The following is a 25,901-nucleotide window of genomic DNA, read 5'->3' as shown; positions in this document are numbered from 1 at the left end:
TTATTCCCCGGCGGGAAATATAGGAACGGAGTTCGTCCGTCCGCCCGTCCTTCCTTCCGTCAAAGGGGACAAATTTTCACAAAAACCATATTAGTGTGGTTGGTTGGTTGGTTGTTTAACGCCGCACTCAGCAATATTCCAGCTATATGACGGCGGTCTGTAAATAATCGTGTCTGGACCAGACAATCCAGTGATTGATATCATGAGCATCGATCCACGCAATTGGGATCGATGACATGTATCAAGCAAGTCAGCGAGCCTGACCACCCGATCCTGTTGGTCGCCTTTTCGACAAGCGTAGTCACCTTTTACGGCAAGCATGGGTTGCTGAAGACCTATTCTACCCCGGAATCTTCACGGGTCTTTAAGTGTGAGTGAGTTTGATTTTACGCCGCTTTGAGCCATATTCCAGCAATATCAAGGCGGGCACATCAGAAATGGGCTTCACACATTGTACCCATGTCGGGAATCTAACCCGGGTTTTCGGCGTGACGAGCGAACGCTTAACCACTAAGCTACCAGACCGCCCAATGGAATTTTACACACTGATCTTTATCTGAAATGAGATCGAAAATTGGTGTCGTAAATTCATGTTTTATACAGTTATAGCCTTGTGGAGATAACACCTTGTCCAGGCAGGGTGTCTACCGTACATTGGTGACCCGTCTGTTTCACTAACTTCAGGAAATTGTCTGGAACATATTTCTGAGTGTGGCGTTATTAAAGAAACAAAGAAACAACTTCAGGAATCAGTTTTCCGGTAATCCCATGTACTTCTGTTATCGACTCAAGTGTGCCAGTTGTTGACCATCTTCCCGAGGCAAGTGAGTTAACTGACTATAATAGTCCAGTTTCCACCCTTGCCGATATAGGCTGGCATTATGGAATTATGTTTTGGCTGGACAAACGAGTCTATTCACAATCCAATCAAAATCGTGCAGCGAGTCAATATCATTAAAATTAGATCTTAGTTCTCGATACCCCTAAACAAAGATCTGAGGACACCCCATTACGGGTCACGTCAGACCGACCTTGCGCGAACTTTGACCGACCAATGACTGACAAGAAGTCGACATTAGCCAATCAGAAAGCAGATTTCTCGGGCTTTACGGCACTAATTTCGAAATTGGCGACTACGCTTCAAAACATATTTTGACAAATTCTCCGTAAAAAATTGAAACCTGAACAAAAGAACATTTTCGAATGGCTAATAGATGGTCTAGATTGTATGGATTCAGTCGTTAATCCCGTACCTATCGCTCGGAATACCCCGTGTCAATGTTTTCGAGGTTGCATGATTGGAAATCACATTCCGACAGTCACTTTCATGATCTGGTAAGTGATTCTCTGATTGGTCGGATGAAAGGTCGTTCTGATGTGACCCCTGATGGGATATCCTCAAATCTTTGTTTAGCGGTAGTAAGAACTAAGATCTGATTTTAATCAGATTATCAATGAAGTCGACATCTGGTTCGTGAACTGCCATACAGAATTCGGTCGCTTGCAGGATTTGCAAAGCATTTGTACCGCCAACTCGACGTCAGCAAATCCAAATGATTTTCCAAATCATGTTTTTAATCAAGGTGCTCACGTGATTTGATGCACTTCGCAAAGTAAGACCCGTTTTATTACAATATATATTTCGATTATCGATTGGACCGTGATTTAAAGAGTGGAATCTGATCTGATTAGAAGGGATGTAACTCTTAATAGCCACTGGTGGCGCTACGATCGAGCCCAGAAATTCCAGCCAAATTCAGCAAGTGTGGAAACTTGCTTTTTTAGTCAGTAAACGCCTTTGCCACGGGAAGAGAGTTGTAGACAATGATGTCACTTCACCTGCTGAGGCAGACGTTATCAATGATGTTGTCGGGGGCAAGGCCCTCACCGAGGACATTATTTCTCAGACGGACAACAAAGCACCTCCAAAATAAAATGAAAGCAATCACCTAAACGATCCTAAACTATGTAAATTTTCAACAAAACCTGCTACCATTGCAAATATGATTGTATGAATATTACAATGAATACTTAGCAAATGATAATTTATTCTGTCACAATATTTACACATACACAGAGCTACACTTCATTATACTAGCATACGTTCATTGACTCCTTAACTGCCAACTTAAGCGTGATTCCTCTTGATGTGGTTACCACAATATGCCAAAAGAGGGCGCAGGCATAACCAGTCTTTTTCTCCAGGCTTGACGAAATCATGACCGAACATAAGAATGTCCCATCCATTCTCTCAGGAAATCTAATGTTGAATTACTGAGAACAAAATAGTTTATGTGTGATTAAAATAACACTGCAATATACTATTTGTAGTCGTTTTCAATTATAAACAACAACATGCATAAAGACATCAGAAAACTGTGTACGCTCCTCTCGCAGAGTCCATCCTTGGCCCGGTGGACAACGAATGTATCTTATGGCAAACTAACATAACACTACAGGTATGTCTTATGCATGCATTCTTTGATCCGAATCCGTAAGAATTCCTTAGTCACGATATGACTGAAATATTGCCGATGTAACTATAAATCTTCACTCACTCACTCACGTACAAATACCACAGTTGGGAATTTATCTACTTCGTTCATTTTTTTCACATTCATCGAAATATAGCAGAAAACAGAAAACAAACTCATAGAGTTATCTAGCCCAATTTCTTTCGGTAAATATCCGGAGAATGGCGTCTTACATCATTATTCCCGACATGGGTACAATGTGTGAAGCCCATTTCTGGTGTCCCCAGTCGTGATGTTGCTGGAATATTGCTAAAAGCGGCGTAAAACCATACTCACTCACTCACTTACATCATTAACTCAAGATACAAAATTACAGTTGAAAATGTAACATTGCAATGCAAAGAGTTCGGCTAATCGAGGGGGAACATAAGAAATGTACCGTACATGTTAGCGTGGTACACTGAAAACAGTCTCAGCTACTCAGAAATCGACATTCATGTGTAAGTAAGAAAGATAACACTTTATCTAAACTGCAAACATTTCGTCTTTCGATAAGTGACAAATTCGGGGGTGTTTCGGAAATAAAACCGACTGATCCTTCCATCAAACAATATGATCATTATTTCGTTTTTAAAATCATTGTAACGTGCAAAAAAGTAAATTTCATTTCCATTTCAGAAGAGGATTTGTTCTGGGTGGATTTTACGCAACTCTGACGTCACTCCCAGGAAGTTCAGGAAAAACTGACAGACTTGGTGTCTCCCAACTCTTCCTTATAACGAAGAAGTTGGGGTCAATTGTTTACTTGAAGTTTTACACTATAACTGTCTATGGACACTATGATAGGAAAGTATTTAAGCATATTCTGTTCAGTATACCTTATTCTTCGTATTTTTACAGATTGAAAAAACCCATTCTGTTTAACATTTATTCAACTATTAAAGAGATCTCTTTGGCAAAACAGATACAGCAAGCAAATCTTTTCTACATACGTGTTAAATAGAAATATTATGAACCAATAAATGACAAATATTAACGTCGTCCACACAATATTGAACAATCCGGCAGGATTTGAGGATTTACTCAACTTTTTCAATCGAAAGGATTATGATTACCCCTGCCATGAGAGGCTCGAACTCATAGGAATGTTCCGGGGTCTGGCTGGTCAACTGAAGGAGAAAAAAACAAGCACGACAAGGACCGCGTCATGAAAAGAAAACAAGAGAAACTGAAGGCCATGCAGAGTGATCTCCCTTCATCCTCGGGAACAGTGGCCAGCTTCTTTGAAGGACTTTCCAGAACTGTAAACAAAGTTCCAAATTATGTGCCGTGTGAAGATGTCAGCGTCCTCTGCCGTATGTGCGGCTGTTAATAATGTGATATTCTGAACACTGAATCAAATAGATGACACGCTTTTGTTATTTATTTGTTTGTAAAAAATGACCTGTTTATTAAATTTTTATTGTATGACATACATGGCTATTATATTGCTTTCATTTCATGATAAAACCGTGAATATGAAATAGGTAGGACGGTGAGGAAAGCATAAGCCTGATTAAACCGAAATCGGATTATTAGATTCCCCTCCAGATAAACGTTCCACAAATGTAAACAAAGTACCTTGTCGTGTATCATGTCAAGATGTCAGCGTCTTTTGCCACATGTGTGCTGTTGTTAATGTCTCAGTTTTGTTAATTGTCAGTTACCTGTTTGTGAAATTTCTATTCTGCCACGAAATATTATATGTAATAAATATTAGTTGGTTTTTTTTCCCTTCCATACATCACTGTTACATGTAAGGGCACGGGACCAGTAAACAAAGGTGTTGAGGGTATCTGAGAGTATCGACCAATCAGACAGTTTCCTAAACACACACACACACACACCAAATTCTGTGCGTCTCATGTCGTTCATTTATGACCAGTTAGCTTTAGACTGGTTCCCGTTCGTTCACGCGAGAACAGCGACACCAAGCGGAGGATCAGGAAGACCAGCTTCAGAGTGGCGAGTCGACGGCTTTCGGTCGGTATTATTTCAGAGCAATAAAGAATTGGGATGTGTCATGTATTGGAATTGAAAGAATAATCACCCTAGACAAGGTAGATATGAAGTTCTTATGCATGATTTGCGATTTTACTTCAGAAGCAGCGCTATTAGGAGAGCGGTGTTGCACGGATTGTCTGGCCTTGTGTTAAGATATAAAAGATAGTACATTTCTGACACTCGAGATATTAATTGAACTCGACATATTTAAGCAACGACACAAGGGCCGGTGACTACACCTAGCAGCTTTAAACGTGCAGATGCTTTCATATGCTCTATTGACACACCTACCGTATATGACCGCGGATAAGCCGACCCCGTAGATAAGCCGAGGTGTTGACCATTGAAATACGAAAGAAAATGATATGACCCGCAGATAAGCCGAACCAGGAAGTGAAAGGCAAAAAACACTGCGAAGTCGGACTGCAAGACATGTGCCGGTACTCGCAGATATTCAAAAACATAAGATGAAAAACGTTGTAATCATATTGAAAAAGTCATTATTATTTCTAATAAAGATTTAATAAACCAGTCATCCACTTTCATAATGTGGGAAGCTGTTTCTCTTGGTTTTTTTTAATTTCATAATGATCGTTATATGTTGCCATCAACAACAAAGCGCCATTTTGTGAATCGGTGTATATAGAATTATGAACCCGTGAGAAAATATATACATTTAAAAATTGACTTTCACTTTGTGTGAGTTCATTGGAGGATGAACCTGCATAGAGTGAGGGCCAAACTGTGAGAACGTCAGACACTTATGAACGTCAATTTCGCGGTCATGTGACCGACCTTTCGTCCAATTGAAAAGCTGTGTATAGTGTAAACTTCAAATTAAAAAGTATTGTATGTGTAAATGTGTGGATATGAATGGGTCTAAGTGGAGGCATCAGCCTGTACTCAGTTTACAAGTCAGTTCACGTGCATGAAACAGTACGAGGTAATTCCTTAACACCTTAATGACATAGAATTAAAATATTAAGATTAAAGATTAACTAAAGTTAAGGGATTATACCTGCGTGTATCAATATATACGTTAGTACATTGGAGGGACATGTTTAAACAATTTCGATTGGTCGTCTGCCCACTCCAAGAACCCCGGAGAGAATTCTCTCACAACCTTGAGCAAGGTCAAACAATCGTCTGCTGCTGTATGGCAGACAGGTGGCGCTTCTCCAAAACACCGCTTGTACACTTCCTCCAATTTAAAGGATGATTTCTTTGGCGTTGATTTCGACGACAAACTGTCGGCATCGCCTTGGGAAAGTCCCTCGTGTGCTGACATCTTTGAGAATGACGCTTGACTTTCGAGTTTCTTGAACGCCGTCAGACTGTCCACACAGAGGAGGTCGGCTTGTAGGTCTGCGTCCGCTTGACGCAACTCGGTGACAAGGAGGGGGTAGTCAAAGCGGTCGCCGTTATGTGCAACGAGACACACTGGCTTAGCAAGACGACTGAGAAAGCTTGATATCAGCTGAACCATGTCTTTGTCGAAAGGCTTCTGGTCCGCCAAGACTTCATTGTCCAGACCTGGAAGCAATAAAATACTGGTATGACCTCTTGTTTATCACTTGTTTAACATATCTAATACTATAGAAGTAGGGTCGGTCAAAAATGACCCATAGACCTGATATGTGGCCATTAAGGGGGCACAACCGTATCCACGAGTGAAAACATGATATTTCACTCGACACATGGAATGTGCAATTTATTATATACTTTTTCTGTAGTTGTCTACCCGAAAATAAAATTATTTTCATTACAAATGCAAAAGCTTGAAACCTAAAACCTCAAAAACAGGGACGGTTCAGTAGTTGTATTTGCGACTTGAAAAATAGTTTCGTGTTTGCAAAATCTTAAAAAAATAATAACAAAAGTATCCAAAAATATTTAGGGTCACGAATGTTCTTTATCATACATTTAGATATAGTTATATACAAAATCAACTTTGAGGAAAAATATTCTTGAAAACTAGGAGACCGCTGTTGGAAGCGAAAGAATACACGCTGCATGCACACATGGTCAAGTAACAAAAATGGCGCTTTGCAAAACAAACTCTCGATTGACGAGTTAAATGAGAAATTTACACTTTATAACGAAACATTTTCGAGAGAATAACAAACGGCATGAAGCGATATTAATTCCATAAATGACCATCTGTCATTATTTTGCCTTGGCAGTATGGAACTAACAGTTTATGTTCGGGCGAGACTTATGTTAAAAGGAGACAATTTAAGGGGAGGTAACTCTTGTATGACAATAGTTCCGTCAAAGTATTATGCCCACTGCAGTGAAATATCAAGTGTTATGTTCACTGCAATGAAAATATCCCTTTTCTCAACTTCAGAAAACTCAGTCTTTCGCACTGAAGTATATAATAAACTGGGATGCGTCTGTAAGAACGGCGTACATAAACCTCGAGGCAATATCTATACGCATTTTTCAACATTGATTGGTTACCCGTGAATCGGCCGTGATCTATGAAGATTTCGATATTACAAAGGGCGTACGTTAATTTACATCTCCAACCTAAACAAACAGACAAAAGGAACTGTGGAAGCTCACCTGATAGTTATAGTTTAATATAAAAAAAAAGTATCCCGGCAGTGAAAGCATTTTCGGATAAGGGATTGCATGGATAATATGTTATATTTGGCATAACACTTTCTTAGGAAAGTACAGATTCTAGTATTTAGATTATACGTTGATTGATTAATCACTGTTAAATTTTGCACAGTGGATTTGTCAGAAGTAGGCTTTTACATGTGTAGGTTTACTAAAGCAAACGGAATACACCTATCTGGGCGTGAAGTGCCTGTGTAAAAACAAAATTCAAAAAGGATTAGCCGATAATACGTTGATTGTTTTTTCATTGTCATCTTACTCAATGGATTTTTTTAAAAGAACGTGGACATAGGTGTCACGTGTGCTATCTCAGTTGACTAATGAGACATGGTACCTATGTGAAATACATGAAACAAACTTATGTGATCAGTTGAGAAACGAACAGTTTAAACATAAAGAAACGTTATATATATCTTACAATATTACATTATTAAAAGTACATTACGTTAACATGTATTATGGGCTGGAGGCCTGATTACTGAATAAATCTGTCTGTCTGACATTATTAAAAAGACACGTGACATCGAAGAAGTGTCTTTGTACATCTGCAGACGGGATATTTTCCTTTATGTGGATATTCACGGCAATATTCCTCGAACAAGGTAATTGCCTTTCTCACTATCTACTTAAATATAATTTAACAGTACAGACATATGTGCTTTTATAACAATCCACGTATTTATGCGTAAAAAAAGATTTTGATTGATTTATGGCCCTATTTAGCCCCCGCCCCCAGGCCAAGTTATCAAAACAAATAGCAAATAACACCGCTCAATAGCACTGAGTAGTACGTACTTCCTAAAAAGCAATAGTGTTTTCCTAAAAACAAGGCTTATATCAATGCTTATTCTGTTTGCGGAGTAGATGTCATCAAAGTGGAAGTCCTCACCCAAGCAATGGTAATACTACCGGATGTCCATTATGTAATTTCTAGTTTTTGGATGACATATTGTTCTCAGTAACCGTAATGTAGAAATAGATAGTTGATTGGTTTCATATTCATGTTAATATATTGGCTAGTGAACAATCCCAATTAGCACCCCTTCCGATTGATTAATGTACACAAGACTTATTTATTCGCGTATAATAAGCACTCGTTATATGCATACTTAATTATGGGCAATTAAATTCGGGAAAAATAGATCTGTCGTACACAAACATTTCAGGCTGTCAGCATAAACCACGAAATTCATCTTTCAACTCAACATTTTTTTCACCAAAATAATATTCTAATTTCGAGAGCGCCCTCGGCGCTTATTACGTCGAATGCGGTAATTAAGTCTACGCTTTTTTGTTTGCATTTATAATTAACTCTAACGTTAATTTGAAGATTTACAGTACATACTATTCAAAAGAAGTTAAAGAACACCCGATTCCTTCATATGACTATGGTTAGTCATTAGAGGAAGCGATAGAGCGAGAAAGCGATAGAGCGATAAAGCGATAAAGCGATAGAGCGAGAAAGCAATCGAGCGATAAAGCGATAGAGCGAGAAAGCGAGAAAGCAATAGAGCGAGAAAGCGAGAAAGCGATAGAGCGAGAAAACGATATTTCCCATAATGCCGTACATTAAAACGGTTTTTGCTGACATTTAGTGATCCATTCATGTAATTCTCACCGCAATTTTGCCTGTTATGATTAGATTTTTTAAACATCTTGTAGTAGATAAATATATTACAAAATACACACGTAATTTTTTGTCGTTTAGCTTGTATATTTTCTTGTAGTGTAATAAATAAGCAAGATTCACAGAATACAGATAGTCACTGTTCATATTTTCATTTTGTTCACAGTATCCCCCCCTCATTCCTCCATCAATCTTAAAACTGATAAAAAGGAGATCATATATTGACAAATAATTGTCAGTTTTATTAGCCAGTTTGTATTGTTTATAACGTCCAAAGAATTATTCTTTTCGGTCATTAGATTTGGAATTGAAGCCGAATATGTGCTCGTCCGATTTCGGGATCACAATCACGTTCATTAAGTTGTATGCACATTATGCTAACAAAAGTTGTACATGTACACAGTTATGTTTCCCTTACAAAATACAGATGAATTAGATATATGTCTCTACCTTAAGTCACATATACGACTTACGAGAGCGTCATTAACCCGTAACACCATTCCTTGGACAACAGAAATGAAATGCTTCGTAAATATTTTTTTTAAAACAACTCGTTTCTTATAATGACTTTCGATCAAACTGTCTTCGGGAATAAAATTTAATGCTGATCTGCTTGTAAAATATAGTTTAACTTTCCCGCCAGGAGAGACTAGATATCCAATTATAGTATAGGCTCAGGCAGGAATATACATATTTATGTAGCAATTCTCTATCCATTTAAACTGTACGGTTTACAATTGTGCGTTCTGATGTGAGTTATGTAGTTATCTACTATCTTTTTACACAGCCAATGAGTCGGACACACACACACACACACACATGCACGCATGCACACACACGCATGCACGCGCGCAAGTCACACACGCACGCACACACACATACATAATTTGACAAAACTATACTTAAGATATACATAACATATTATAATGATAGCTGATTTAATATATGTTTTAAATAATCATAGTAATGCCTTTCATATTGTTATCAACCTTAACTATGTGGCTACACTAATTACGTCTCTCCATATGTGTAGTTAACACAAGTACACATATCAACTGTGGTAACGCCACAGCGATGGGGAGCAGTGGGGTAGCCTAGTGGTTCGTCAACCACTAGATCGTCAAGCCGAAGACCCAGTTCGATTCCCCACATGGGTACAATGTGTGAAGCCCATTTCTGGTGTTCCCCGTGATATTACTGGATTATTGTTAAAAGCGACGTGAAACCATTCTCACTCACGCACTCACAGCGGTGTTTATCAAATTACTATATGCAAGTACATATATTTGTAGATTTGCACAAGACAAGAAACACAATTCAAGTTAAACATACATCTAATGTCAAAAGAACATTTACGGAGAACCTTATGACACACTGCATCATCATATACTACGGAAAACTTGTAGAACACTCACAATTATAAAATTGTATTTTTGCAAAACAATCAGCCATGACTAATTAACAATAGTCTTCTTAACTTATATATTTAGTATATATTTAGATTTTAACCTGATGTACTTAGAGCGTATTGCCATGATCTGCCACGCGCTTTCGGCGTGATGGTCACATACAACTTAATAGGGCCATAAATAAATCAATTACATTTTACGCAAAAATCGGTGGATTGTTTTAAAATCACCTACGTCTCTACAGTTAAATTATGTTTTAAGTAAATTGTGAGAAAAGTTCAACATTACCTCCCAATTGCAGCAGATATCACATGCGGACCCTATAAAGGTCAGAAAGGGGATATTGCTTAACCGCGAGAGAGCGATAGAGCGAGAAAGCGATGTCCCCTCTCGGCCACCATACTGATCAGGCATGCTCCGCCTTTTCGTACTTGAGCCACAGGGGCGAAACAAAACAAGGGTCACGTGGTACGACTGATGCATCCTTCCGTTAGATCTACATGTATATTTGTACGTTCACTGATTCAGTCGTTGCACAACCATAAAGTTTAGTTTGACACAACGAAAACGACAGATTAAATGAGGTCAGATCCACAAATTCAAAGTTATACATTCTGACGATTCTGTCACAGTCGATCGTATTTTAGTCTGCGTGCGTTGTCACCCGGGATGAGACCCTTCGCCACACGCTCAGCGAGTTGACTGAGGCCCTGTAAAGGTGGAAAAATCAACCTCTGTTGTTTAGCTCTATTCACGAAGCATCGATGGTATTGAGAATGCTGTATGTTACCTGTAATGGACGCAGCCTCAGGCTCTATGTGTTTACGGGGGTTGACACACAGAAGCAGTTGATTCATCACTCGCGGACCCACGCCCTCTTTCGTCCCGAGGTCTTTTCGCCCGACTCCCAGAAAACACAGCTCGGTTATTTTTGGTTTCTGTTTTGGGAGACCTGTTGTCTCCGTGTCGAAAATAACAAAGCTTTGAATAGGACATTGTGTGTCGGCATCCGATCTCCCCTCTTCCATAATGCGTCGGAATTTTAAAAGTGTAGCAAGGATATCAAAAACTATACACCGAGTAAAAGCGAATGTAGATCTATAGCTTTTCCATGCTGAACATAACTCATGCTTAGGTCAAAGCGACCGATTTGGGACAATCATTGTCTTAATAAGCATTTTTACAAAGGTTAATTACGTTGTAGCCATGACATGTCAATGTCTTGAAGTACATTAACTGTATATACCGCAAGCCCCATCGACTCCATATTGTCATTTCCCACCGAGAGCCATACGCCGACCCCTTGCATATAAAAATATGTACCTAATCATCAACGTGACAAGGGCAGCCAAAGCGTTGTTTACTTGACTCTTTTTGAGGCGGATTCGTGGGCTGTCGCCCCTTCATCACTGACGACGGCAAGTACGTCACTGCACGATGGTCTCTATACAGTATCATACGCCATCTAAAAAATTTGTTTATTCAAACTTGTAAATATGAGAATAGAATGATTAAGAATTTTGAAAGTCTTAATTACGATATTAATGATTGTAATTAGCATTAATTACTAATTACGAGTTGTGAAAGTTGGTTGTCAGGCTCGCTGACTTCGTTGATGCATGCCATCGTATCCCAATTGCGTGGATCGATGTCAATCACTGGATTGTCTGGTCCGGACTCGATTATTTACAGACCGCCATCATCTAGCTGGAACATTGCTGAGTGCGGCATTGGACAACAAACCAAACCCAAAACAAACCAAATTATTTTTTAAATTTTTAATCCACGTAAACACGGTCTATGGATATGCACTAGTAAGGACAAGATTTTTTATTTTTGAACAAAGCCAAAATTTTCTGTTCTGTGTGTGTCATTATTTCCATAATTTCCCCCAAAGGAAACCAGCACCCTCAATAACAAGGAGTTGTGGATGTAAAACGTCTCTCCCCTCTCTGACACACTGTCACACCTGGCCACTGTAAGCTTGGAGAACAGGGCTGTACAAGTCTTTCTTGAAACTGTGCAGGGTCTCTCGCTTTATTCCTTGTTTCCCAAGAAACTCATTTGCCATCTGTGCAGCTGTGTTGACCAGCTGTGATTGGTCAACCACCTTGTCCACTATCCCGCACTTTACAGCTTCTTCGGCGGTGTACCGCTTGGCCTGGAGTACAGCTTGGGTCAGCAGGGGTCCTGGGGCTAGCTTGGCCCTGAAAGAGAGAATGAGGGAGAAATGGGCCCTGGAAATATATGGTGAATATAGGAGTCTTGTCGAAAGACCAAGGTTACAGTTTTGGGTATACCCGTGCTCGTGGGTTTCACCGAAGTGGTAAACGTCTGAGACCTGCATCACTTCGGGCTTTCCTCTCACATTAAGTTGACACGCCGTGACATAACTGGAATACTGTTAAAAGCGGCGTTAAACCCAACTCACCCACTCACAGAAAACGCAGATTGTACTAACACCCCCCAACCCACCCCAACAACTAATCAAAAGGATGTCCCCTACTGCACCTCATCACATCACAAAAGCCTCTCCGGAAGCTTAAAAACTGATGCTCGCTTTACTGCCTCAAATGTTTCTTTGATTCCCAATACCCTTCATTATAACACACCTTATAAAAGACAGAAGGACTGGAGGAAAGGTAACATCAATGAGAATCTCATTCAGGCACACCCATCCCCGGTCTCGTCGCATAACACGCAGGTCGTGGGCTAAAGCCAAGATGGCACCACCAGCAAATGCATGACCTGGAAATATAATATGAAAAACCAATAAAAACCTGCGTTTCGATTTTTCTATATATCTCATCTTATGGGGGCATGGTTGGCCTATATTATATGGCAGTGGAATTTATTATGTACTTCAGTGTGAAAGACTGAGTTTTCTGAAGTTGAGAAGAGTGCAGTGAACATATAATAAAGACTTAGAAGGAACTGTTGTCATACAAGAGTTACCTCCTCTTACATTATCTCCCTTTATCGTAAGTGTCTAGCCCGTACACAAACTGTTGACGTCCTTTCTACGTTAGTTCCACATTGACAAGGCAAAATAATGTCAGATGGTCATTAATGGAGTTAATATCACCTCTTGCCGTTTGTTATTCTCTCGAAAATGTTTCGATATAAACTGCAAATTTCTCACTTATAACTCGTCAATCGAGATTGGTCGTTTCCCAAAGCGCCATTTTTGTTACTTGGCAAGCGTGTATTTCGCTTCCAACAGCGGTCTCCTCATTTTCAAGGATATTTAGTGTGTGTTGTGTTTGTATATATAAATGTATGATAAAGAATTTTCGTGACCATCAATATTTTTTGATACTTTTGTTTATATTGTTTAAGATTTTGCAAACACGAAACTACTTTTTAAGTCGCAAATACAAGGGGTGCTGAACCGTCCCTGTGTGTTGCGTAGGGAGAATTTACGTTTCAAGCTTTTGCATTTGTAATGAAATAAATTTACTTTCCGGTAGATATCTTCAGAAAAAGTATAATATAAATAGGATATTCCATATGTCTCGTGAAATATCATGTTTCTCTCATCTCGCCGGGGGAAAAGGAGATATTTCACTCGACACATGAAATATCCTCTATTTCTTTTAAACAATGATTGTAACTGAATCATATTGTTTCTGTTGGGATTCAGTAGAAGTTCATTGCATTTTATTTGGACAATAATAAGTTTTCAGGAACGAAGTACTATTTAACGTAAGCAGTGGTGAGGAAGTTGTTATATTTACATGCTCTAATTATCTGTAGGGCGGTCGGGTAGCCCAGATATTAAAGCGTTCGCTCGTCACGCCGAAGACCCGGGTTCGATTCCCGACATGGGTACAATGTGCGAAGCCCATTTCTGGTGTCCCACGCCGTGATATTGCTGGAATATTGCTAAAAGCGGCGTAAAACCATACTCACTCACTCACTCTAATTATCTGTAAACTTCCGGAACATCATGGATGTCAAGCGTTATAGAAACATGTGGAATATTCTGCGATGTTTTCGTGACGCTGGACTGGTCTAACACTGAATGTGCTGTCAGCAAGTTGGACTCTATAAGACTTAGTGGAGCGGGCGCGTGCCTGTCTCATCTCATATTTCACCTGACATTACATCAAGACCAGCTTCGTGTGAAGATCACTTATCATCCCGGATACACAGGTGTATACTCCCCAGGGAGCTGAGATGATACTTGAGTGCACTTTGATCCAGTGACCGGGGTAATAATAGCATGCTCCTAAGTGGTGTGGAAATATGCGCAATATAAATGGCCTATTATTATTATCATCATCATGATTATTATACTCGTTGTTATTGTTATTATTATTATTATTATTATTATTATTATTATTATTATTATTGAAATGATCTGCAAGAGCACTTACTACTGATCGCTGCTACTGTGGGAAGAGGAAACAGCATGAGTCTCACAATGAGTTTGTTAAATTCATCGACGAACTGCGCTAGTTGACGCTCTTGGTCCATTATAGTCTCCATGTATTGGAGGTCAAAGCCGTTACAGAAGAACTTCTCATTACCTGTTGTCACCAATGCACGGCATTCAGATGTTCTGGACAAACATATATTAAAGCTTATAAAGTATTTACACTCACACTCTAAAAATACACTTTACAAATCACGGTATCGTAATACCCAAGTGATTGAATAAATTTTCTCTTATATAATCTCATCAATCAATGCTTCCCAGCTCAAACTTAAAGTTGCTATTATACAGTAGCCAATAATCTTTTCAGTTCAATTAGGAAATATTTTAAAGGTATTTCATGACATCAAAGTCACATGAATCTAAAGCAACTTAGTCTATCATTTGGTATAGTAATATTATTAGATTGATAATTAATTTAATATCTTAAACTGATTATGTAATAAAATGTATTGCTAAAAAACACATGCTACTGATACCGTTAAAGCTAAAACGACACCTCAACAAAACGACACTGACTGGCGAAAATGGAACCTTGCCCAAAGCGAAAACGGCACCAAAAGTTTTTAACTTGGTTTTTAAAAACAAAAAACAAATGAAATTAAACTCACAGTTCACCTCGCACAGTTGCTTACACAGGGATCTGTGGTTCATGGAACAGCATCGTGACAATCTATGTGTGTGAGTATGGTTTTACTCCGCTTTTAGCAATATTCCAGCAATATCACGGCGGGGGGACACCAGAAATGGGCTTCACACATTGTACCCATGTCGGTAATCGAACCCGGGTCTTCCACATGACGAGCGAAGGCCACGAGGCTACCCGGCCGCCCCGACAATCTATGTGACAATGAGAGATGACAAATATCACAATTGTGGGTGGAGAAATAGAAAATAAATGAACCAATGAAAAAACATATACAACCACATAAATCGTTCTTATCGATATTAAAAATATAAAAATATAAGGTTACGCTTTCGCTCGACAATCAGTAGCCCTTTTCGCCCGATGAAATCAGTGACGTTTGTCTGAGGCGCCGTTTCAGCCTGACAACTCAAATATCCCTACTGTTCGATTGCATCTAGTGCTTTGTGCCATTCTTCCATCACTTTAAGGTGCAGCGTGTTCTCTCCTCTTTTCATAGCAACCACTGCTATTCCTTCGTCTTGAAAGTTCAGGTCAAGAAACGAGCCAGAAAACGCTGTCGACATAGCTCTCCAATAACGTGGATGTATGACAGATGGCACAGACTTTGTATTCCACCCATGGTTCCCACATCTGTGCAGTGTTTTACTTGAGCCCGCGAGTCTTCTACACACCATCAACGAAGCAGACATCTTCAGTTCTTCTGTGTGTAACCAGAACTCAGTACAGAATAAAGACTAAAAAAATGTGCCATATAAAATTGCTTTTCTCTTTCAAAATTCTAAATTAACCCAGTAGATGTCTCTCGATGACCAGCTGTTCTAAACACAATAAGCTTGTTGCATTTATATTGTGCCTGCTTATTTATGTCACAACAGGTTTTGTTAATTGTCAGCTAGATGTTTATTAACAGAGGTACCGTATTTCCTCTATTTGACTCCTATTTGTTTGTTTGTTGTTTAATGCTGCACTCAGCAATATTCCAGTAATATGACAGCGGTCTGTAAATAATCAAGTCTGGACCAGACAATCCAGTGATTGACATCATGAGCATTGCTCACACAATTGGGATACAATGACATGAAACAACCAAGTCAGTGAGTCAGACCACCTGATCTATTGGTCGCCTCTTACCATAAGCATAGTCACCTTTTACAGCAAGCATGGGTTGCTCAAGACCTATCCTAACCCCGGATCTTCACGGATATGTGGTGATATAACTGGAATACTTTTAAAAGTGGGGTTAACCCCAACTCCTCACTTACTGATACAACACTCTGGCCCAAGTGACCACTATTGCTTTGTTTTCAGCCTGATTTGAATGACAAGTCACTAAAATAGCCGTCCAATCGGTTTCCTTGATCATAAATGTTTTAAACCCGAAGCAATATCACCAGTTTCATTACAATCAGGAACACATTTTCTTCCAACTGAAAGGTGTTTTAAAAATGTCTCCAGAAGGTGTTTTAAAAAAAGTCTCCAGAATACATGTGTAAAGGCTGGATATTTTGCCCAAGTTCATTTATACACCAGGAACCAAAATATCCTGCCAATTTACTAATTTTAGAATAGGGTTTTAGGGTTCATGGCACTGGTCTCATAGGTCCCATAGCAACAGCTTTTAGCCAATAGCCTGGGGCTATTGGGTCACATGACAAGGGCCAGTGCCACCGTGGGACCCCAAAACTTTTTAATAGCCTCTTTCTGCCTGCACTGCCTGGACACCAACATCCATAGCTAGATCTGTTCATTTTGTTTTCGGCGTCTTCCAGACTGTGCAGCCAGGATTTGCACCCTGTAACTTTTTGATACTTTGTAATCTAGTGATTTCACAGGTCTCACACATGTATTGAAGGCTCTCTTGGATGAGTGTGCCATTTTTAAATAGATGTATGCCAATATCTTGCCAGACGAGTCATTGTCACTGATTGTTGATTTCAAACTCACGAGCTGAGCTGAGTTGATGAGAGGTGGGAGAAGAGTGATCAATGGTTCCAGTGTATTCATCAAAGAGAATGAACATGTAGCGGTCATTAAATGTCTGAGTCCACTGATGGGATTCGAAAAACGGACCTACTGATCAGCAGTCGGACACCTTGTCCTCATGACTAAAGAGGTTAACCCTGTCAGCAAACTGACAAGGTAAGGATGTCATCTGTGGGATGACTCCACGTCCTGCAACAAACATATAATACAACAGACTTAGCGATTGTTTGTTTGTTGTTTAACGCTGTTTATTCCAGTGATAGACTTAGCAAGGCAGCCCAGTGGAAGACAGCATAAGCAACAATCCGAGGGTCCTGGCGAACTATCCTGCCCTGGAATCTTCACTGGAGTACAATATGCAATACACACCTTTCACAAATCAAATTATTTTTGTATTTTTAATCAATGCAATCTCATTCTGTTGATATGCAGTAGTAAGGAATATAAAACATTTTTCCTCTCTGAATAAAGTCACAGGCTCTGTATGTGTCTATATTTCAGTCATTTCTAGAAAAGGAATCCCAGTGCCCTCAATAACAAGGAGTTGTAGATGTAAAACGTCTCTCCCCTCTCTGACACACTGTCACACCTGGCCACTGTAGGCTTGGAGAACAGGGCTGTACAAGTCTTTCTTGAAACTGTGCAGGGTCTCTCGCTTTATTCCCTGTTTCCCTAGAAACTCATTGGACATCTGTGCAGCTGTGTTTACCAGCTGTGATTGGTCAACCACCTGGTCCACTATCCCGCACTTTACAGCTTCTTCGGCGGTGTACCGCTTGGCCTGGAGTACAGCTTGGGTCAGCAGGGGTCCTGGGGCTAGCTTGGCCCTGAAAGAGAGAATGAGGGAGAAATCGGCTTTAGATATTGTGGAAAAAAACCAATAGGCATCACACCATGTACCGATGTTGCGAACACTATGACTACTACTCCACCATTCAACCTACATGATGGATACGAGTCGTATCGAAAGATTGAGGTTACAATTTTGGGTAAAGTCTTAGACTTCAATGCCTCTGGTCCCTAGGGCCCCTAGCTACTCTCATTACAGTGAGTTAGTGAGTGGGGTTTTACGCCGCTTTTAGCAATATTCCAGCAATATCACGGCGGGGGACACCAGAAATGGGCTTCTCACATGTCGGGAATCGAACCCGGGTCTTCGGCGTGACGAGCGAACGCTTTAACCATTAGGCTACCCGACGGCCCTACTTTCATTATAATCAGTTCTCTTACTCTGAGATGATACGTCGTTGCATGAAGATCTGACAACCTATCCACCATTGGGTCCTGCCAGGAACTGGCAGCCCTATATTAAATGAAGAATGCATGGGTTCCTGAGCCAATCAGTTAAATCCAAAAAATTTGGCTTTATTTCTTTATCATCTTGATTCAGAAATTTTCATTTTAACAAAAGAAAACCAACACAGAAAAAAATATTTCCTTTTGGGTGTACATTTACCTAGAAAATATGATGACATTGCATTTCTTATTTACATTCAGAACTGGTCATTTAAGTTTGTTTTGGAGATACAAAAATCAGATTGCTTGTCCAAGCGCAAAAGACTTGATGCTGATTGGCTGACTAGAATGTTCAACTGACGAGACCTTCTATGGAGGTGTCCTTGGATCTTCATGCAGAGAGGCATCACATTGGAGTAAAACATCTAAGTTTCATGAGACTGTGAAATCTCGGAAAAGTTGATTTTCATAAAGCTGTTATATTGGTCCATGGATAGATGCAGGATAGAAGTTTGCAAAACACTAAAGGCCGATCATTTTTACAAATACATGAGACACAAGGCCCGGTAGCTATCAGGACTTACCAGTAGACTTAATATTTGCAATATACCATTTAAAGGTCATCAGTTACAAACCAAGATACAAGTTGAATACGTTACAATATCAACATTTCGTGATATGCCATAGCAGAGTCTAAAAATCAAAATATGCCCAAAAATATATTATGTGTTGTTCTGCATACTAGTTTTACTACATATTTACTGCATATCACATTGATGTTATAAAGTCACTTGAACCAATGGCTCAAGGAGTGCCACGAACTGGTGCTCATTTAATTGGATCAATGTTTTATGCAGCCTATCTGTTAGGGCTGGGGCGGGTAACTCGGGTACTCGGGTCTGGTGGGTACTGAGTAGAACCCCGGTACCCAAGGGTACATCTTCTCAAGGCAAGGGAGCTAACTGACTATAAAAGTCAATTATGAGCATTTCTGATTAAATGCAATGTTTTTATACTTACCTGACGCTACACAGTGCTTTAGCTTCCCTACCTTATAGAAACAGACAGTACTGGAACAAAGAGACAGTTTAATCAAACTACAGCCCGTGTCTTGGCATCCACGAGTTATCCCCCTTAGCCCCCACTCCTCATATTCTTCACTGTATAACATCAGACGCCGGGGTTGGTCAGCTGCTGGACCGAACAAGTGGACCAAAGCTATGCGTACCCTCGATGTCCTCCACCAAAATGTTGCAAATATAATGTCTGTCGAAGATAGTAGTAGATGACCAGTAGGACCCCTCTATGATAAATCGAACGGAGACGTTAGCATGAAGGACCAGCGAAGAAGACAGGGCACGGATCTCATGTGGATTGGAGGCTGTTGGTGGTGGGGAGTCAGCACGACAATAAGCCCTCAGGACAGCAGAACGAAGTCAAAGGGAGACTGTATTACAAGAGATCTCTGCAGAGCCACAGCTGGAAAGAGGGATGAACAGCCTCTGGCGCTGCTTGCAATGCTGCCGAGACACCTGAAGATAATGTCGGAGGGCCCGAACTGTGCAGAGGGTGAGCTCCAGGTCATCATCAGGGCCGACGATTTCCGAAAGAGACGGGATGTGAAACTGACGATTGGGTTGGCTGGGCAGTTGGTTTTTGGCAATGAAGTCCCAACATAGGCCAAGGTGAACCAAACCATGAGGATGCTGGTCAAACCGGACACGGGTCACATCCAGGGCATAAAGCTTGCTTACCCTGGCAGCTGTCGCAAGGGCCAGGAGAAAGCAAGTCTTCATGGTGAGATCTTCAAACAAGGCAGACGCAAGTAGCTCTTATGGAGCCCGGCATAAATCCTGCAAAACAACATTGAGATCCCAAGCTGGGGGGTGGAACTTGTAAGTCTGGTCCTCAAGTCAAAAACCTTGGACCATGGCAAAAAGGGCCGTGACCGATGATAGCCTGGAACCTCTCGTGATCTTGAGGACAGAATTGAGTGCAGCAAGATAGGTCGCAATCATGGAACCAGCCAGGCGACGGGATTGGCGAAGGAAAACCAAAAAGTCAGCCACTTGTGAAACAGTGGCCTCCACTGGAAAGATGTGCCTGGACAAGCAAAAGGCCTGGAACAATCGCCACTTGTCATCATATAGGGAGCGAGTGGAGGGACAATGAGCACTGGAAACAGTTGCCGCTGCGAGCTGAAAATCCTTTAGTGATCAGTGACTTCTGGAGACTTGCCAAATGTGCAGACTGTAACCGTCGGGATCTGGATTCGGTTGTCTGGTGTGAGGATTTAGCAGCAGATTTGGCCATGCCAGGTTCTGCGAGCTAAAGGAGCCTGGGAAACCAAACCTGGGACGGCCAAAAGCAGATGCAGAGAACAGGTCTGGGCCGCCTTCTGAATGACCTGGGGAAGAAGAACTGGGGGCGGAATAGCGTACACGCTTAGGCCGACCCAGGACAGAGCAAAGGCTGTCTACCTCCCAAGCAGCTGGGTCCGGGACAGGAGACAAGTACACCAGCAAATGGTGGTTGCACACCTTTGAGAAGAGATCCACATTGGGAGTCGCCGGATGATCTGGAAGGCTTCCGGGTTGAGCATTTACTCTGTGCGGGACGGATGATCAGGTCTTGACAGGGAGTCGGCTAAGAAGAGGGAGACTATCGGCCAGATGAAACAGGCGAAAGGTCTGCTCCAGGAGAGAAGCAGATCGAGTCGACCCTTGCCTGTTGATGTAATACACCAGTGTGGAGTTGTCCGATGCGACCATGAGACAGCTGTTGCGGAGGATCTGAGCCCAGAAATGGCAGGAGAAAGCGCTGAAGGGGACGCAGTTGAAGACAACCCCTGGATGTCAGATCCTGACCTGAGGTCAACAGCCCTAGAAGGCTCTGCCACTGATGGAGATCGAGAGGTTGAGAGAGGGCTTTCTTGACCCCGGATTGGATCACCATGAACCGATCCGGAGGAATTTGTATCAAGGAGAGGTCTATCAGAAAGAGACCACCTATGAAAGTGAGATGGCGAGAGGGAGTTGATGTCCATGTTGATCATCCAACGCCGTGACCGACGATGCAGTCGTCGAGGTAGGCTCCGAACTGAATCTCCCTGCGGTGAAGGAACGCAACGATGGGATGGGTTATACGTGTGAATAACCATGGAGCCGTGGAAATGCCACTTAAAGTGCTGGCCCCGGAAGATGAAGCGGAGGAAACGACGATGTGTTGCCTGAATGGGAATGTGCAGGTAGGCATCCTGGAGATCCAGACTGATGAGGTAGTTCATCAGTTGAAGGAGGTGGCGCAGAGACCGGATGGAGATCATCTGGAAATGTGGTGGAGGCATGAAATAATGGAGGTTGAATAGTGCCAGATTGTGGATCATTCGTAGTTTGGACGAACCCTTCTTGGGCACCAGGAAGACTGTAAGTAGAACTCTGTTCCGTGTATATGTCTGTCCGTGAGGCAGACACAAAAGAATATGAGCAGTGGGGGCCAAGAGGAATAACTTGTGGATGCCTAGGCATGGGCTGTAGTCTGTTTAAACAGTCTCTTCGTTCCAGTACTGTCTGTATAAGGTAGGGAAGCTAAAGCACTGTTTAGCGTCAGGTAAGGTAAAACTTCCATCCATTTTGAACTAGGCAAGGACTTCTGGGCTCGATCATAGAGCCACCATTGGGTAATACAAATCATGACCCTTCTATGTCTATACTATTGACCAATCAGATTCCACCTCTCTTATCACTTGCATTTGCTCAAAACAAAATGGCTGTGCCCAGTGAAGAAGATCTGATTGATAATCAAGATCTATATTGTAATATAACGGTTCCTACTTCACGAGGTGTATCAAAAACATGAAAAGATGTTAATTTTGTTGTTCCAGCCAAAATATAACTCCATTATTCCAGCCTAGTTCAGCAAGGAAGGAAACTGGACTTTTATAGTCAATTATGCCGAACTGGGCAGGAATTACTGGGCTCGATCGTAGTGCCACCAGTGGCTATTACCAGTTATGTCCCTTCTGAGCCTCTCCTATGGACCAATCAGATTCCAACTCTCTTATCACTTGCGTTTGCTTGACACAAAATGGTGGCGCCCGGTTAGGACAATCTGATTGATAATTAAGATCTATATTGTGATAAAACGGGTCTTACATCGCGAAATGCATCAAATCACGTGAGCACCTTGATTAAAAACACGAAAAGATTTCGAAAATATCTGCTGACGAGTTCGCGGTGCACATGCTTTGCAAATCCTGCAATCGATCAAAATATGCATGACAGTTTACGAACCGGATTTCGATTTCAGTGCGTGATTTTGATTGGACTATGCATAGACTCGTTAGTCCAGCCAAAATGTAACTCCATAATACCAGCCTAGTTCGGCAAGGGTGGAAACTGGACTTTTATAGTCAGTTAACTCTCTTGCCTCGGGAAGACATTCCTTTTGTCTTGTATATGTTTGGGTAAAGATAAAACATCAGTGTATGCATGATCAGATCATTTCATACGTGTATATAAATAGTTTTTGTTAGGGCTGCGTTAAAACACTTCCCCATGGAACATTTTGTTCCAACTCTTGAGAGCTACAGAGGGTACCTGGGTGGGGTTGGATAATAGGGGGTCGGATACACAGGTAGTAAATTTGGACTCGTCCCAGCCCTATCCGTAACATATTAATACTTCTACATACCTGACCAAAGCCAGAAGAACCGGAGGGAAGCTGAAGTTTATGAGAATCTCATTCAGACACATCCATCCCCGGTCTCCTCGCATGACACGCAGGTCGTGGGCAAACGCCAAGATGGCACCACCAGCAAAGGCATGACCTGGGAATATAATAACAAAACTGACATCAATATTTTGAAATTTCTTCACTTAGTTATTCCATATCCAAAGGGGGACTTCGGTGGCAAGGTAGTCTTATACCCTTTCAACTGCACAACATTTACTAACGTAAGTCATTTTACACATGTGTAACTATACATATGTTCGTATATGTAAATTTACTATGTGTTCTTTACTATATGTGTAAGGCACACATATTAATCTGTCTGTAAACGACTTTCAACACAAAACAGGTTGTATTTCAATGAAAGTTGAATGAGAAGAGAGTTACTTCACCGAAAAATTTATGTGAAGAGACGTGTTTGATTTAATTTATACACAAAGTTTTGACACCTTTAAACCAAAAGAAAACACCGTCCGCTCAACTCTGTATATACGCCAAAAAGTTGGCAACTGTTGACAATTTGTTTGGTGCTGGCAAAAAAAGATATATTAATTAGATCATCCCATCACGTTAACATAAACGTTCACATTGCAAAATATACACACGCTGCTCCAGACATGATGCAAATTTGCTCCTGGCGTAAATATACACACGAGTAAAGGCATTCACATGACAAGTAAACTCACATATGTATTTCTACACATGTATGCACATATACACACATATGTATAGAGGTGCATGTGAATGGGGTATAATACCAGTATAAGATGCTGTAAATTTGCAGTGAAGTGTAACATTCTTTCATACAAGAAACCCATGAATCAACCATGAGTTCCAATCACAGATTATCTATGATTGTGTTTTTGTATTTGACAGCTTCATGATTGTGGTGAGATCAGTAAGCATCCAAGACTTGCATCACTTCAGATTCTCCTCCCATATCAAACTCATGTGCTGTCATATAACTGAAATGTTCCACCAAGCGTCATTAAACCAAACCGATCTAATTATTGAAAGGATCTGAAAGAGCACTTACCACTGATCGCTGCTACTGTGGGTAGAGGAAACAGCATGAGTCTCACAATGAGTTTGTTAAATTCATCAAGGTACTGGGCCAGTTGTCGCTCCCGGTCCGTGAAGGTCTTCACATATTGGAGGTCAAGGCCGTTACAGAAGAACTTCTCATTACCTGTTGTCACCAATGCACGACATCCAGAATTTCTGAAAAAAAAAAACATTTATAAACCCTTATAAAGTGAGAGATTGAGGTGGGTTTAATGTATTTTCAAACAGTTTTCCAGTCATATCATGGTGTGTAAGCTTTATATTGGAAGAAAGCCCGAAGTGATGCAGGTCTCAGATGGTTACCACTTTGGTGAAACCAAGGAGCATGGGTTTGGTGCTGATGAACCTTGAAACATAATTTGGGGCGAAGCTAGATTCAAACCCACGTCTCGCGTTCCCAAAGGAGGCAACTGTGCACAGCAAATTGTTGCACCTCAGAAGACTGGGCCACCCATGTCCCTCCCTCCTAATAAAGTATTACACTAGTGAGTGGGTGAGTGAGTGAGTATGGTTTAACGCTGCCTTTAGCAATATTCCAGCAATATCATGGTGGGAGACACCAGAAATGGGCTTCACACATTGTACCCATGTCGGGAATCGAACACGGTATTACACTAACACTCCAAAAGTACACTTTACGAATCACTTTATCTTAATATCCAAGTGTTTGAATTTATTCTCTGATCATATAATTTTATCAAACAATACTTAATAGCTTCCAAGTTGAATAATTAAATTTCTTATGGACCGTAGCCAATGATCGTTTTTAGTTCGAGGAAATATTTGGTAGTTCATGATATATAAATCATTTGAAAGTAAAAAACACGGATCATTTGGTATTGTAATACTGCTAGATTGGTGTTTAATTTAATATCTTGTATTGATTATGTATTAAAATGTACAATGCTTTTAGGGCTGGGACCCGTAACTTGGGTACCCAGGTCGGATGGGTACTGAGTAGGACCTGGGTACACACAGGAAAACCTGGACCTGTGGCTAGTCACATGATACAAAAAGTATCTGGAACTCTATGGTTACACTACAAGTCACTAATGTTTGCATTTCTTTCTGACTATGCACCCATTCCTTCTGATTTTTAATATGGTTGAATAAAGATATAACTTGATTCAACTTCAGTGTATGAATGACCAGATTGTTTAATACATGTATCTAAATATGTTTTGCAGGGCTATGCTAAAAATGTTCCCAATCGGACATTTTGAGACATCTCCTGAGATATTCAGTGGGTACCCGGGTAGGGTCGGGTAATAGGGGGACTCGTCCCAGCCCTAAATGCTACAGACACCGTCTCTGAGATCCCTACTGCTCGACTGCATCCAGAGCTTTGTGCCATTCTCCAATCGCTTCAGGGGGCAGTGTGTTCTGTCCACTTTTCATGGTAACCACAGCCACTCCTTCGTCTTGAAAGTTCAGGTCAAGTAACGAGCCAGAAAACGCTGTCGACATAGCTCTCCAATAACGTGGATGTATTACAGATGGCACAGACTTTGAATTCCATCCATGGTTCATACATTTGTGCAGTATTTTACTTGAACCCGAGAGTCTTCTACACACCATCAACGAAGCAGACATCTTCTTCGATGAGTTAAATTTAGGA

General features: G+C 40.9%; 3 protein-coding genes and 1 pseudogene across 3 annotated transcripts; 1 reads left to right on the top strand and 3 right to left on the bottom strand.

Annotated features, from left to right (window-relative positions):
* Nucleotides 1–2,918: 2,918 nt before the first annotated feature.
* Nucleotides 2,919–3,846, top strand: LOC139453829 (uncharacterized; annotated as a pseudogene).
* Nucleotides 3,847–4,405: 559 nt separating this feature from the next.
* Nucleotides 4,406–11,223, bottom strand: LOC139450814 (three-prime repair exonuclease 1-like). The gene is made up of 2 exons (XM_071232654.1): nucleotides 10,972–11,223; nucleotides 4,406–6,050 (listed from the first exon to the last, which is right to left on the bottom strand). The coding sequence occupies exons 1-2, from the start codon at nucleotides 11,207–11,209 to the stop codon at nucleotides 5,557–5,559; spliced, it is 732 nt and encodes a 243-aa protein (XP_071088755.1). The 5' UTR covers nucleotides 11,210–11,223; the 3' UTR covers nucleotides 4,406–5,556.
* An 872-nt stretch (nucleotides 11,224–12,095) lies between these two features.
* LOC139450804 (uncharacterized) lies at nucleotides 12,096–15,957 on the bottom strand. The gene is made up of 4 exons (XM_071232646.1): nucleotides 15,689–15,957; nucleotides 14,561–14,745; nucleotides 12,794–12,929; nucleotides 12,096–12,388 (listed from the first exon to the last, which is right to left on the bottom strand). The coding sequence occupies exons 1-4, from the start codon at nucleotides 15,955–15,957 to the stop codon at nucleotides 12,145–12,147; spliced, it is 834 nt and encodes a 277-aa protein (XP_071088747.1). The 3' UTR covers nucleotides 12,096–12,144.
* A 1,577-nt stretch (nucleotides 15,958–17,534) lies between these two features.
* LOC139450793 (uncharacterized) lies at nucleotides 17,535–25,876 on the bottom strand. The gene is made up of 4 exons (XM_071232637.1): nucleotides 25,608–25,876; nucleotides 24,255–24,439; nucleotides 23,180–23,315; nucleotides 17,535–18,078 (listed from the first exon to the last, which is right to left on the bottom strand). Exons 1-4 carry the CDS (start codon nucleotides 25,874–25,876, stop codon nucleotides 17,835–17,837), a joined length of 834 nt encoding a protein of 277 aa, XP_071088738.1. The 3' UTR covers nucleotides 17,535–17,834.
* Nucleotides 25,877–25,901: the final 25 nt, after the last annotated feature.

Source organism: Haliotis cracherodii, unplaced genomic scaffold, assembly GCF_022045235.1.
Source record: "Haliotis cracherodii isolate W230 unplaced genomic scaffold, xgHalCrac1.p SCAF_10, whole genome shotgun sequence".
NCBI classification, from domain to species: Eukaryota; Metazoa; Mollusca; class Gastropoda; order Lepetellida; family Haliotidae; genus Haliotis; species Haliotis cracherodii.
Note: the sequence above shows the minus strand (reverse complement) of the source record. Positions and strands in the feature narration are given on the sequence as shown.